Source organism: Schistocerca gregaria, chromosome 4 (assembly GCF_023897955.1).
Source record: "Schistocerca gregaria isolate iqSchGreg1 chromosome 4, iqSchGreg1.2, whole genome shotgun sequence".
NCBI classification, from domain to species: Eukaryota; Metazoa; Arthropoda; class Insecta; order Orthoptera; family Acrididae; genus Schistocerca; species Schistocerca gregaria.
The window spans coordinates 446,250,176-446,263,353 of NC_064923.1; the positions used below are offsets into that span (position 1 = coordinate 446,250,176).

The 13,178-nt window shown below is 41.2% G+C and overlaps 1 protein-coding gene across 1 annotated transcript in view; it reads right to left on the reverse strand.

The window, feature by feature from the left end:
* The window catches only part of LOC126267364 (inhibitory POU protein), a 449,384-nt gene that overhangs the window by 138,648 nt on the left and 297,558 nt on the right, over nucleotides 1–13,178 (reverse strand). The window contains exon 3 of the mRNA XM_049972505.1: nucleotides 5,433–5,489. Within this exon, the coding sequence (XP_049828462.1) occupies nucleotides 5,433–5,489 (57 nt within the window). The remainder of the gene's footprint in view (nucleotides 1–5,432; nucleotides 5,490–13,178) is intronic.

A 13,178-nucleotide genomic window follows, 5' to 3' on the forward strand; every position in this document is an offset into this window, starting at 1 on the left:
GGGTTGTTTTAGATTCAATCGAGAATTCTGCAAACACATCCCTTGCATTGTCGCCAGTTGTGTTGTGAGATATTTTCGCAAAAACACCTTGGAACAGCTCTATCTTGTCTCCATATTTCTATTAAAAATCTGCCGATAGTAATATTGAGGCTAAATTCCCAATACACCAGTTAGCGGGAATATAAATGTACGATCCAATCATTAGAGCCAATCACTCGTTATATGCAGTCGGCGCTTAATAATGAATCGTGCCTCGTAGGAATATTACAAACATGCTGTAGGACAAAGGAAAAATCGTACTATTGGCCATAGCATAGTTACATGCGTCAATGTAGCTCCGACAATAACTAGTTAAATGAATATAAGCACCTACTATACCAGAAAAATAAATAAATAGAAGAGGAGCCAATTGCGTGGACGTGACTGTTGTTTCTCGGACTAGGGAGAGAAAAAATGATTTGGAAGGAATGTGGATCACAGGGTAACGAAATACCGGGTGATGAAATGTCAGTATAAGTTTTAAAACTGAATAAATCACTGAATAATGTAGATAGAGAGGTACAAATTGACACACAGTCTTGGAATGACATGGGGTTTTATTAGAACCAGAAAAATGCAAATGTTCAAAAATGCCCGACAAATAGCGCTTCATCTGACCAGAATAGCAATAATTAGCATAACAAATTAAGACAAAGCAAAGATGATGTTCTTTACAGGAAATTCTCAATATGTCCACCATCATTCCTGTAGTCGAGGAATAATGTTGTGAACAGCACTGTAAAGCATGTCCGGAGTTACGGTGAGGCATTGGCGTCGGGTGTTGTCTTTCAGCATCCCTAGAGATGTCGGTCGATCACGATACACTTGCGACTTCAGGTAACTCCAAAGCCAATAATCGCACGGACTGAGGTCTGGGGACCTGGGAGGCGACTGATCACACGATCATCACCAAACGACGCGCGTAAGAGATCTTTCACGCGTCTAGCAAGATGGGGTGGAGCGCCATCCTGCATAAACATCGTACGTTCCAGCAGGTGATTATCAGCAAGGCTGCGGAAGATGGGATTCTGTAACATACCGGCGTGCCTCTCACCCGTCACGGTACAAGTCTGCTGTCCAGCGCCATCTGCGGGTCATTTTGTGAACTTTTTTGTTCTAATAAACTCCCTTGTCATTCTAAGCATGTGTGTCAATTTTTACCTCTCTATCTACATTATTCCGTTGTTTATTAAGTTTTCAAAATATACTGCAGAAACCGAGTGCTGACGTTGATCCACAGTGGAACTAAATCTAATAATTGTTTTAACATGTTGAAAGCACTGGACCGGGAAGTGTGATAGAGCTGATAGCTACGAAAATAATTTTGGAATATAGCGAACTGTAAGTGGAATTTCGCGAGGATTGTGTGTTGTGCCAAAACTGAAAACAGATTTAAAGGAATTAAGAGCACTAAATGAAATACTGTTTTTACCATAACTTAAGTCCGGAGAACGATCATGACATTCCTATCTCCATGAGTTTTTTCAGCACACTGAAAAAAGTGCTTCCAGAACAGGTTACTAGAGAGTGGACGTGTTTGTATTAATTGAATTTTACTGCGCAGTTGGACGAATAAATGTGAATTAGCATACGTTAAGTTGTCACTAACATACAAATATACACAGAGGAACATCGCGCTGCGGTTCCAGTAGTGAAATTCCTTATAACCTCCAGTAGATTTGCCGCAGCACATTCCAAGACACGCATGGACCTCTTGACTATATCTAAAATATAGTCAACAGGGCTTGTGCCACATCACCTAGATAAGCCAGGTAACGACTCTCACGACCTACGTGTGTTCTTCACTCTAGTGTGTCATAGCTGGGAAATGATGGCAAGTTTAGTTGCCTTAGTGAAAGTTCATAATTCAAGCAATGTGCTGTAGGTGAACGAACCGTCGTATATCGTCTACCAATGAGTTCCGTATTAGCAACAAGATCACATCAAACTTCTGTATTATTCCCCTGTAAAGTCGGTAGTACATTCTCCCCTTTTATACCGCCTATGCACTTTGCAGGCAGATGTACTACCAACAACTTTGATTCACTGCTCTCCGCGTTACGCAGGGCAGTCTGAATGTATAACACGAATGTTTCGCCGACCTCTCCCAGCAGTAGGAACACATTCACGTCACCATCTTGACATTATTATGTAGTGGCTAAACTAGTTCATATTTAGGTCTCTCAAAGGGCTTTGAAGGCATAGTTTCACCATGTTTTCGACGGGGAAGATGTTCTCTGTTTTCCGTAGCACTTACTTCAATCGTTCTTGCGTAACTACATTTAACAGTGGAATATAATTTAGTGAAGTGCCTTTCACTGTTTTAATACGGCAGATGGAGCTCAGAACTGTTCAGCAAACTTTTCAAAAAGACTTTACGACGGTGGCACTCTGTATTAGTTAATTAACGATAGAAAACTAAAACTGCACAGACATTTCATTTTTATTATGGTTTGATAACAAGGGTCTTATCAATAAAAATATTCTGTCTCGCATCGCTGACTTGCATCTTAGGATATAATTAAGTAGTAATAGGATGCTATAAAAACTGATGGAATAAGGCATTCCAACCTGGGCAGGTGGAAGCATATGGACGCTAAACTACTCAGTTAGTTAGTTACATGTTCCATAGATTATTTGAACGATTCTTTTATCGAAATGATATGGAATGAGTCAGTTTAAAGGATATGTATACATGATTAGTGTTTTGTAAGCCAGATACCATTAACAAACAGCAACTTGATTAGTCAAGATTATCGTTGATGTAAGAAAACCTGCTTCTTCGAATAGTTTTTAAAAATTGAATCATCTCTTTTCCAATGCACTTTGAATATGTTAAGCTAAGTGGAGAACTGGCGCTCTTTCTTTGCTGCCTTCAGCGCCAGTAGTAGTCATAATGTAACAAGTGAAGTACATATTACGACCTTTCAACGTTCCAACAGCTCTGAAATTGATAATTATTCATTTTGACAGCGGAGTCAATCGGTCGAATAGAAGCCTGGACAAGGAAAAATAATCTCTCTTCAGCCTTAAAGCAAAATTTATAGCTCTGTAAAGGATCATATTGTGTAGATTCTGGGTAATCTTGATTCCCACTGTAGTCTCTGTTCTTTGGAAAATGGATTGACTACGTTATAAAGAACATGCCACGCTGTTTCTTCACGAATGTAAATCTGCAGATTACGACATGCTTATTTTATATAAATAACTTATATAGTGTTATAATTGCTGGGAAACTAAATCTACAGTTCATGCACCTTCGTTATTGTAGCCAAGTAAGCATTGACAAGTGCTTAGATGAATAATAATATTTCTCCAATTTCACAGTAAGCTTATATACAGGGTGACCAAAAACAGTGTTGAAAGCTTGTGAGGGTGCTGCAGGGGAGGTTGTCCTGAGAAATAAGTGTTATTAACAAAATTCGATGCGTTTAGCCGTTTCAGAGTTATCAGGTCGCCGAGCCCGCAGTTTCAAACACTTGCAAACGGTAAAGAGCGGTACCGCACAGATGATATGTCTGACCGTGCGTTATCACTTGTTCAAATGCTCATTATCAGTTAAAATATGAGTTTATCGGAAGTGACAGATTTAAGATAGGCATGAGAGAGCTACTTTTGTCCGATTTTAGGACACCAAACGAAGAACAAGTTTGGCGATATTGTCTCTGGCAGGCTGCTTCAATTAGCTCGCGCGACGACATGATTTTATAGCTTCAATGCTAAATGACTCGGGAACGGCACAATGTATCAAACTGTTATGATAATATCTATTTCTCATCATAACATCCCCTGAAACATCCTTACAGTCTTTGTAGACTGCTTCTGACCACCTTGTACATTGTTGAGTTGAATAAGTAGAAAAATTTCACACGAATTCACGAGTGATACAATTCTGCTCAACAGCTATTTAACAAATCTTAGACTATAAATGTACACCTAGTGAAATAAAATTACGACGTATTTGGAAAAGAAATCTTTTTCGTGGTAAACACCATTGTTTTGCCTTGACAGTCGAAGTAATGCTTCGTAGCCTTGAAATCTCCTTATTTGGATTATAATTTGTAGCGACAGTTAGGCTGTGCAGAGCAAAGAAGTGATGATAACGTACAATTGAAGCCGCGACGACATGATGTAAAAGAGTATGCAGTGCATTTCAGTGCACTCAACTGACAATATTTTCTAAAGTGGTACTTCTGCAACCAGCATTGCAGGCTATGGAGATTATGTCCCTCGTTTTGGAACTGCTAGTGCCATCTTCTAGCGTGTGTATGTTTTTTTTCTTTTTTGAAATAATTTCGGAAAGCTGTAGATGTTGTTAAATGTATCTAATATGACAAATATTTACAAATGTTTACGGGGTAACCTAACGCTGTAATTTATAATACTAGAAGAAAACAATGCTGTGAAATAGTTTATTTCATGACCGGTTTCGACAGTAGCTAACTATCATCCTCAGATTCCCAGACGTACGGTTACAATTAATTTAATATAGTAATGTGCATGAGAGTACAAGACAAGGACACATATCAATTACATGGCAGTCACGTCGACATACTGAGAACATGATTACAAAAATACAGCTCCATATTGGTTTGTCAGATATATAAAACTTTCTAAATTAAATATCCATAGCACCAATAAGGAGCACAGGAGCAGAAACAGGTACATCATTAAAGATGGCTGGTTATGTACTTTTCTGTTCTGTGAGCCATGTCAGATTTCATTGTCCAGTTGCAACTACGTTTCTTTCTAGTTTTTGTATGTAACATGGTTCAAAAAAAAATTTGGTGTAAATAGTTGGTTACTACAGTGTGCGAAATAATCACGAACACGTCGTTGCGTTATTGGGGTGACGACGCCTGGTGACCGACCTTGAAACCACTTAACATGGGATCCAAAGCGCACGGTTCAGTCTTCCTGAGTCGTCGACGCTTCATCTTATAGATCTGACAAACCAGCGTACAGCTGTATCATTGAAATTGGAGCATGTTCTCAGTATGTGTAACTATTTCTGGCAGGTATGTAATTTTTATTATTCATGGTATTATTCATAGTATTACTCATGGTTCCTTGTCTATAGCTGTTGTTCACCAGTTGGACGACCATGCGGATTACTACATTAACGTTATTCTATCCGTATCTTGAGAAACTGAGGGTGTCAGCTAATTACTGTCGAAACTGGCCATGAAATAAACTATTTCACATCAAGCCATCTTGGCTTTAAATGTGATAAATTACACGTATTTATCATTTATTTGAAAGTAAAAACAGAAAAAATGTAGCTTTTGCATGCATCTTATAAGCAAAGCAGATAAAAAGTTTTCAAGCATTAAAAATGTAAGAAAATCGATGTTTAGAAACATGCGGCAAAACTTAATCGGATTGTAACGTACATTATGCCGTGGAGACCAGGAGTTGCACATAATGGACGCATCCTCAAGAATTCGACTCTGTAAATAAACAGGGAAGACACAATCAGCATTCGCTATGCAGCCTCCAAACACCGCGTCGCATTCTTCTCCCACCTGAAGAGACAGACATAATCAAACACAAGAAGCATTGCTAAAAATGAGACAAATGAAACCCGCAGATCTACGATTTAACCTATTTACTATGTACGTGATAAATAATAGTTCTGAAGCAACTGTTGGCTAACTAAACTCGACCACATATTATAGGTTAACCAAACTAACTCGCGTGTAACTTGATTATGTTCCATACAAGAAAGGTATCATTTCTGTTGGTAAACTGTGGCACGTGCGCCGTGTGTTTGCCTGCTGGGCTTTCACTCTAGAAGTTTGCACCTCAGCACCATCGAACTGGACGAGAAATGAACAGGAAGGGCGTCGTAAACGGCAGCACAGTATTTTGTTCACTGCGTCGCGACGCACGGAAGACATTGATTCAGAGTGGCAGGCGGGTCACGTGACAAAGGCAGTCGCCGGCTGGCGGAGATAGTGGATATTCCTGGCTCCTTCCCGCCGTACGACAGCACAGAAGGCGACACGGTACGACGCAGAAGCGAACTGCACTGCTAAGTGTCCAGTCTGCATAATATAAACACTGGTTGTTTTGTTACGAGTTCTGTTAATCACGGTGCAGAATGTTTCGTAACGTGTCAACAGTTTCATAAAAGTGAGATGCTTTATAGGTACATGGTTACCAGTAAAACAGTGTCTCACTTTATCATTTACGAGTACATTGAATGAAGATTTAGATTCGTATAGGTACACACACACACACACACACACACACACACACACACACACACATACACACATACAGAGGCGCGTTATAATAATCTCTGTTTGAAAAATCTTGTACAGAAATGTATAAACTTCGTCTGTTACTCTTCTATCGCCAAAAATACCACTGAGTTCAAGGTGTTCCAGGAAACTGAACTTCTTTTCCTTGACTTGTCATACGTTCTCCACATTACCAAAGTAAAATAAAAGAAATGAAACGAAACCTCTACAGTTTGTTTGTGTATTCTTATGTTACCTAAAAGCAAAGTAATACTAATGAATTTTCCGCCAGTCCATGATAGAATAACTCATCCACATGAATATAAAAACATTAACTATTAATCGTCAATCCATTGATAGCTTATAAGGATATTATCATTTCTTTACTTAAGTCAGAATTTGCTTCAGGTAACATCGGCATCCCCATGAAGAAATGTATCAGGACAATAAGTAAATACTGCAGCAAGTAAATAATAAGTGAAGTCATTAAAAGTACAATGGTCATAATAACAATAATAGTATTGTGACGGTATATGACATGAATTTCAAAATAGTAATGAGAGCGGGGTAGGAACAACGTGAGATCCATGCTCTGTTGTTGGGATTAATCTTTCAGTCGCACTGAATGATTACAAAAACCTTTATCAGAATAGTAGGACCAGTTAACAACCATGAGGTGTCACTAAAAACAATGTATCTTAATTTAACCTAAATTTCAACAAATCAAGTGAAAATGTCAGTTAAGCAGGCAATAAGCATTACATCTGCTAACGGAAATAACTACGCAAGGAGGATGCTCTCAAACCGCAGTGTGCCACTGAACACTTGGCCTGACTTCGATGCTGCACCTGTGTATTGTTGTAGTAGGAGTATCAGAAAAATGTTTATTTTTCGAGTTTTTCAACATCTTTCGGAGTTACTATAATTTTCAAAGTTGTTCACCAGTATGATGTAGTCTTTCAGAAAGACAGTCAGTTATTTTCTTTCAAACTGAAAATAGTTAAGCAAGAAAATAACAGGCTAACAGGCCGTACAATCTTCCAATTGGTGTATAGCATTCATAAACATAAAATATTACTACACGACAGGAATTAAGGTGCGTGGAGTAAAGAAATTTTACTCGGAATGGTTACAGAATTTAGTGACAGCCTCAATTTCTGTTGTTATCTCCCTTTGTTTATGCCATATCAGTTCTACTGAGCTTATCTCCTTGATCCTTAAATACTACCTGCATTTAAAATATATGACATAACTGGCAGTCACACTCGAGTTGAATAGGTACGTCTGTGGTGTGGAGAAATTTAGTTATTTCTGATAATATGATAGCGATATTGCTGTAGGATCATATGAAGGGTTGAGAACAAGCGGTTCCGCATCGGTTGTAACGTACGAGTGCTTGCTCAAAAGTAGTGTACACGAATATTTCATATGATTACACTTTAAATATTTCTAAAGAAAACAAACATTATTAACACTCTACATCTTCCATATTCACCTATTACGTTTCCTTTTCTCCCTTTTCCTACTACCGAATTCCAGTCACCCATGACCATTAAATTTTCGTCTCTCTTCACTATCTGAATAATTTCTTATATTTCATTTCTTCAATTTCTTCGTCATCTGCAGAGCTAGTTGGCATATAAACTTGTACTACTGTAGTAGGCATGGGCTTCGTGTCTCTATTGGCCACTATAATGCGCTCACTGTGCTGTTTCTAGTAGCTTACCAGCACTCCTATTTTTTTATTCATTATTAAACCGACTCCTGCATTACCCCTATTTGATTTTGTATTTATAACCCTGTATTCACCTGACCAAAAGTCTTGTTCCTCCTGCCACCGAACTTCACTAATTCCCACTACATCTAACTTTAACCTATCCATTTCCCTTTTTAAATTTTCTAACCTACCTGCCCGATTAAGGGATCTCACATTCAACGCTCCGATCCGTAGAACGCCAGTTTTCTTTCTCCTCATAACGACGTCCTCTTGAGTAGTCCCCGCCCGGAGATCCGAATGTGGGACTATTTTACCTCCGGAATATTTTACCCAAGAGGACGCCATCATCATTTAATCATAAAGTCAAGCTGCATGCCCTCGGGAAAAATTACGGCCGTAGTTTCCCCTTGTTTTCCGCCGTTCGCAGTACCAGCATAGCAACCCTGTTTTGGTTAGTGTTACAAGGCCAGATCAGTCAATCATCCAGACTGTTGACCCTGCAACTACTGAAAAGGCTGCTGCCCCTCTTCAGGAACCAGACGTTTGTCTGGCCTCTCAACAGATACCCCTCCGTTGTGGTTGCACCTACGATACGGCTATCTGTATCGCTGAGGCTCGCAAGCCTCCCCACCAACGGCAAGGTCCATGGTTCTTGGGGGGTTTGAAATATATACACACAAATTTTACGCATGTTAGGAATATATGATCAGAATATATTGCTGTTTATAGCCCGTGCGAGTGCGCCTATCGATGTTTATTTCGCTCGCCTATCTTTGTTTAGAGAATTGTATGACTTCTCAAGCCGACAGAGATGGCGCATGGTCGGTGATGGTGACTTAAGCTGTTCCGCCGGCAAAGAGAAGGAAGTTGCTGACTGCAGTGACTGTGGACAGTTTTCCTCGTGGCTGCTGGCTGGTCACGACACCGAGAGGCCGCTAGGATGGTGATTGTGTGGGAGACCGCACGGTGGACTTGGATTTACACATATTGAATTTCAAGTGACACAGGTTATATGGAATTATGTCTCAGAAAGGAAGGCAGCCTGGACTCAGAAATGTTGGTCAACCTCTGTAACGAAAGTGGAATAAATGTCGCCGGAAAAAGATTGCGTGGTTAGCAGTTTTTGAATTTTATGCTCCCTATGTTGTCGAAGGTGATTAACGAGGCTGATATACAGGGTGATTCAAAAATGCATGTAAATATTTTAAGGGTGTATTTGTGAGGTAAATATAAGACAAAAATGTTCTATACAATTTTTGCTATACTTGGCTTATTACAGAGTTATGAACAAAACATTATAATACATTCAATACAACGTAAAGTATTTACTTCCCAGAGTTCACAGTTTAATTACAGTGCATTTGGACTAAAAACGCAAACTGGTAAATAAACGTGACGTAACAAACTGAAACAATTCCTCGCGAATACTGTATTACTTTAGTTCCTGTTGATTGAACTAAATCAATGCAAAATAACTAAGGAAAATACGTGAAGAATTTACAGACTGTACTGTACTGTATTTGCACAAATCTTAATGCAATGCATGTTCAAAATGCTGTCCCTGAACTTGCAGACAGACCCGTGCTCGTCGCCGCAATGATCTCTGCACATTACACAGTCCGTTCAACTCTCCATGAATAATTTCACAACCACCTTCAATTCTTTGTTGTAGCACTTCTCTGTTCGGTACTGCAGAAGAATACACCAATGTCTTTAGTCGGCCCCATAAATAAAAGTCTAAAGGGTTCAGGTCAGGTGATCTGGCTGGCCAAGCAATCCATCGATGTGGATACGCATCATTGAGGTACGCCCTTACGTTGCGGCTGTAATAGGCAGGAGCACCATCGTGCATAAACCACAAGGTGGCTCGTGTTGCAAGAGGGACATCCTGTAACAATCCAGGCAATTCCCCCTCCAAAAATTCGCGGTAAGCGTGCCCAGTCAGCCTTGGAGGTAGAACATGAGGTCCGAGTAAGTCATTCCCCACAATACCACACCAAATGTTTATGGAGAATTGATGTTGATATTCCACGCACAATTCTCGCGCCAGGATTCTCGACAGCCCACTGGTGCATATTATGCGAATTGATTACACCCGCACGAGTAAACATGGCCTCATCTGTGAATAATATCCGCCGAATGAACATTGGATCATTCAAATGACGCTCTTGTAACCACTGGCAGAATTGCTGACGGCGAGGACAGTCTGCAGGTGTCAATTCGTGCACTTTGTGCAGGTGAAATGGATGCAACTGTTGTCTCCGAAGCAGCCGCCATACAGTAGATTGTGGAAGTCGTACAGCTGCACTAATTTGTCTCGTACTGATGGCTGGATCTTGGTCTACCAGGTCCAAAACATGTTCCTCGACGTTCACTGCATGCTCAAGTGGTCGACCTGAATGTGGCCCAGGACGAATGCCATACTCCCGCATACGTCTGTCCACAGATACAAACGTCTGATGACTTGGTAACCGTCGTCTTGGAAACAGCTCACTGTACCTTCGTCTTGCTGCAAGTGCGTTTCCATCTGCTGCACCATACACAAGGTGCATATCAGCATACTCACTGTTTGAGTACATCATGTGCACGAAACCTGTAGCCTTCCGACGATGAATGAACGACAGGAAGTACGTTTCCGTTACCAACAACATCAGCGCCATCTTCTGTACAGTAGGAGTAAACAGCAATTGCAAACACAAACAAACACTATTCATGCAGTTTCGAATCAACTGTTGGGAGATACGTATGTGCATTACGTACCAGAATATGGCATCCTGCTGCTTGCACTGACGTCGTTTTGATACGGACATGACTTTCGTAATTTAACGATAACTCTGGAATTAAACGTTTATGGAAAAACATTTATAGAACATTTTTGTCTTATATTTACCTCACAAATACACCCTTAAAATATTTACATGCATTTCTGAATCACCCTGTATATTGTTCAGCACGTCAGACATTTGTAGCTGCCCTCAACGGAATAATCACTGATTCAATATCGATTGGGTGAGTTGCTATACAAAACAATAAAAAAATTGCAGTTCGGCTGTCCTGAGAGCAATACAGCACTATTTTCTCCTTGGTCGAGTTAATGAGACTTACATATACTACTTCGGATTTTCCATTGAAATTCTATAGAGTTTGACACTGTATATTATAAATCTGACTTTACTTGTGTGTTTTATCGTTCTAACACTGGTCACTGTTTGTCTGGCCAGTAATAACTGTCGTTTTGAGGGCCGCGCCGGCCTGCCGCTCAAAGCAAGTTTATCTGATGTTACTGCAGCAGTTACGCTCGTGGTAAGCGACTGGCAGGGAGTCACGTAGTTCACTGTAAATTTTGAATTGTTGCCAATATGCAGAAGTTATCTATCGTGACTGAATTTGGTTTAGAACGTACTTGAAGCGGAATATAAAATTAATTTTACTATTGCTCTTAATTGCTTAAGGGCATTTAACAATCAGCTCGCTTGAGCTTGACTTTACGACAGCTTTGGTTTTTCTGCCGTGCTTTTTTTTCTTTTTTTCTGTTTTATTCCTGATGTTAATAACGTAATTTCTTAACGCTGTAAGTTTTAAAAAATAAAATTTCTTGCAGTGTTGCTAAATTGTGTTGTTATTAAGGATAAGTGTGTTATTCTCTAAAAGCAGGTAGTCGGCTTCTCCACAGTCTTACCAACTAGTGATTGTTATACAAATTGCACGGGCCAGCCGGAGTGGCAGTGCGTCTCTAGGCGCTACAATCTGGAGCCGCGCGATCGCTACGGTCGCAGATTCGAATCCTGCCTCGGGCATGGACGCGTATGTTGTACTTAGGTTAGTTCTAAGTTCTAGGGGACTGATGACCTCAGCAGTTAAATCCCATAGTGCTCAGAGCCTATCCAAAAACAAGATAATGTTGTGGTCCTGTAATATAGAGTGGTCTATGTTACGGTAAGACGGTGATACGGTGACCGCTTCGGTTACAAATGCGTGCGCTCTACAGCAGTCGACGTACTGGACTGGAGCTCAGTTGGAGTTGGCGCGAAACTCGGCGGTGAGTGGCCGCCGTGCGACGCCAGCTCATTGCTGGTGTTGCGAGATGACACCGCGGCGCCGAGAAGGCTCGGAGAGCACCGGCAGCGGAGGCGGTGTGTGCGCAGCTGATGGCGGCCGAGATTGGAGCGCCGCTATCTGCGTCATCAGGGGCCGGCGCGGCCGCGGCTTATCCGCGCCCATCGGCAGCTCGCGACCGCACAAAGGCGACACGCGCTGTGACGAGCGGGCTTGCCGCCTCCACGCAACGAGCAGAGCGCTCCGCACCAGCGCTCAACTCGCTTCACGCTATTTCGCGGCTCTAAAACGATGAGCTGTACTCGGGTAGAAATATGGGAGCTCAGTCAAGAGTGATTCTAACGTCTTCACTGACTGACGTAGGATTGTCCAGACTGCACGTGTGATTGAAGTACGCTCACCACGTGCGGGTGTATCTGACTTTAACGTATCCGTAATCGTTTCACGTGGCACAGAAATACAGTTAATGACTCACTGCCGGACAAAAAATGTGAAGCACGCGAAGACACTCTTGGATGCCACTGGAACTTCGAACACACACACAGTATCGGTTGGTATGTAAATGATTAAAGTTGCAACTCTCTTTGACAGCTAGAACGGCCATCAGAACGCATAATTGTTGTCAGTGTTGTTACCAGGCCTGCTAGGAATGCAAGGGCCGTGGACAGAGTCAGATGTTGGCTGATCGCTGAAGCGTTAACAGCACCTCACAGAGTCAGAAAGGGGCCACATTGTGTGTCTCCATTTGGCAGGCTGCTCGAATCGTCCAACATCCATATTTATGAGGCATTCGTATATGTGAGTGGGCCGATGCTGGACTGTTAAAGTCATTGTCGACCAAATCTGATCAACGCAAGAGACGATTCCTGTATTCTGCACCAAACACATCATAGCCCATTCACACTTGTGTCTGCCATCTGAGAACAATTGGCTTATTTCTTGCAACATTTTTTGTCACGCTGCACGACTGGTCGGAGACTAGCAGGAACCATATTTGGGAATTAACATCCTATTCGTCTGCTGCCACTAACAACGCAACTCAAAAAACTGTGTTTGGAGTGTGAGAAGGCACCGGGAAGCAATACTGCTGATTATCATATTGTGTTCAGTGATGAATCGCC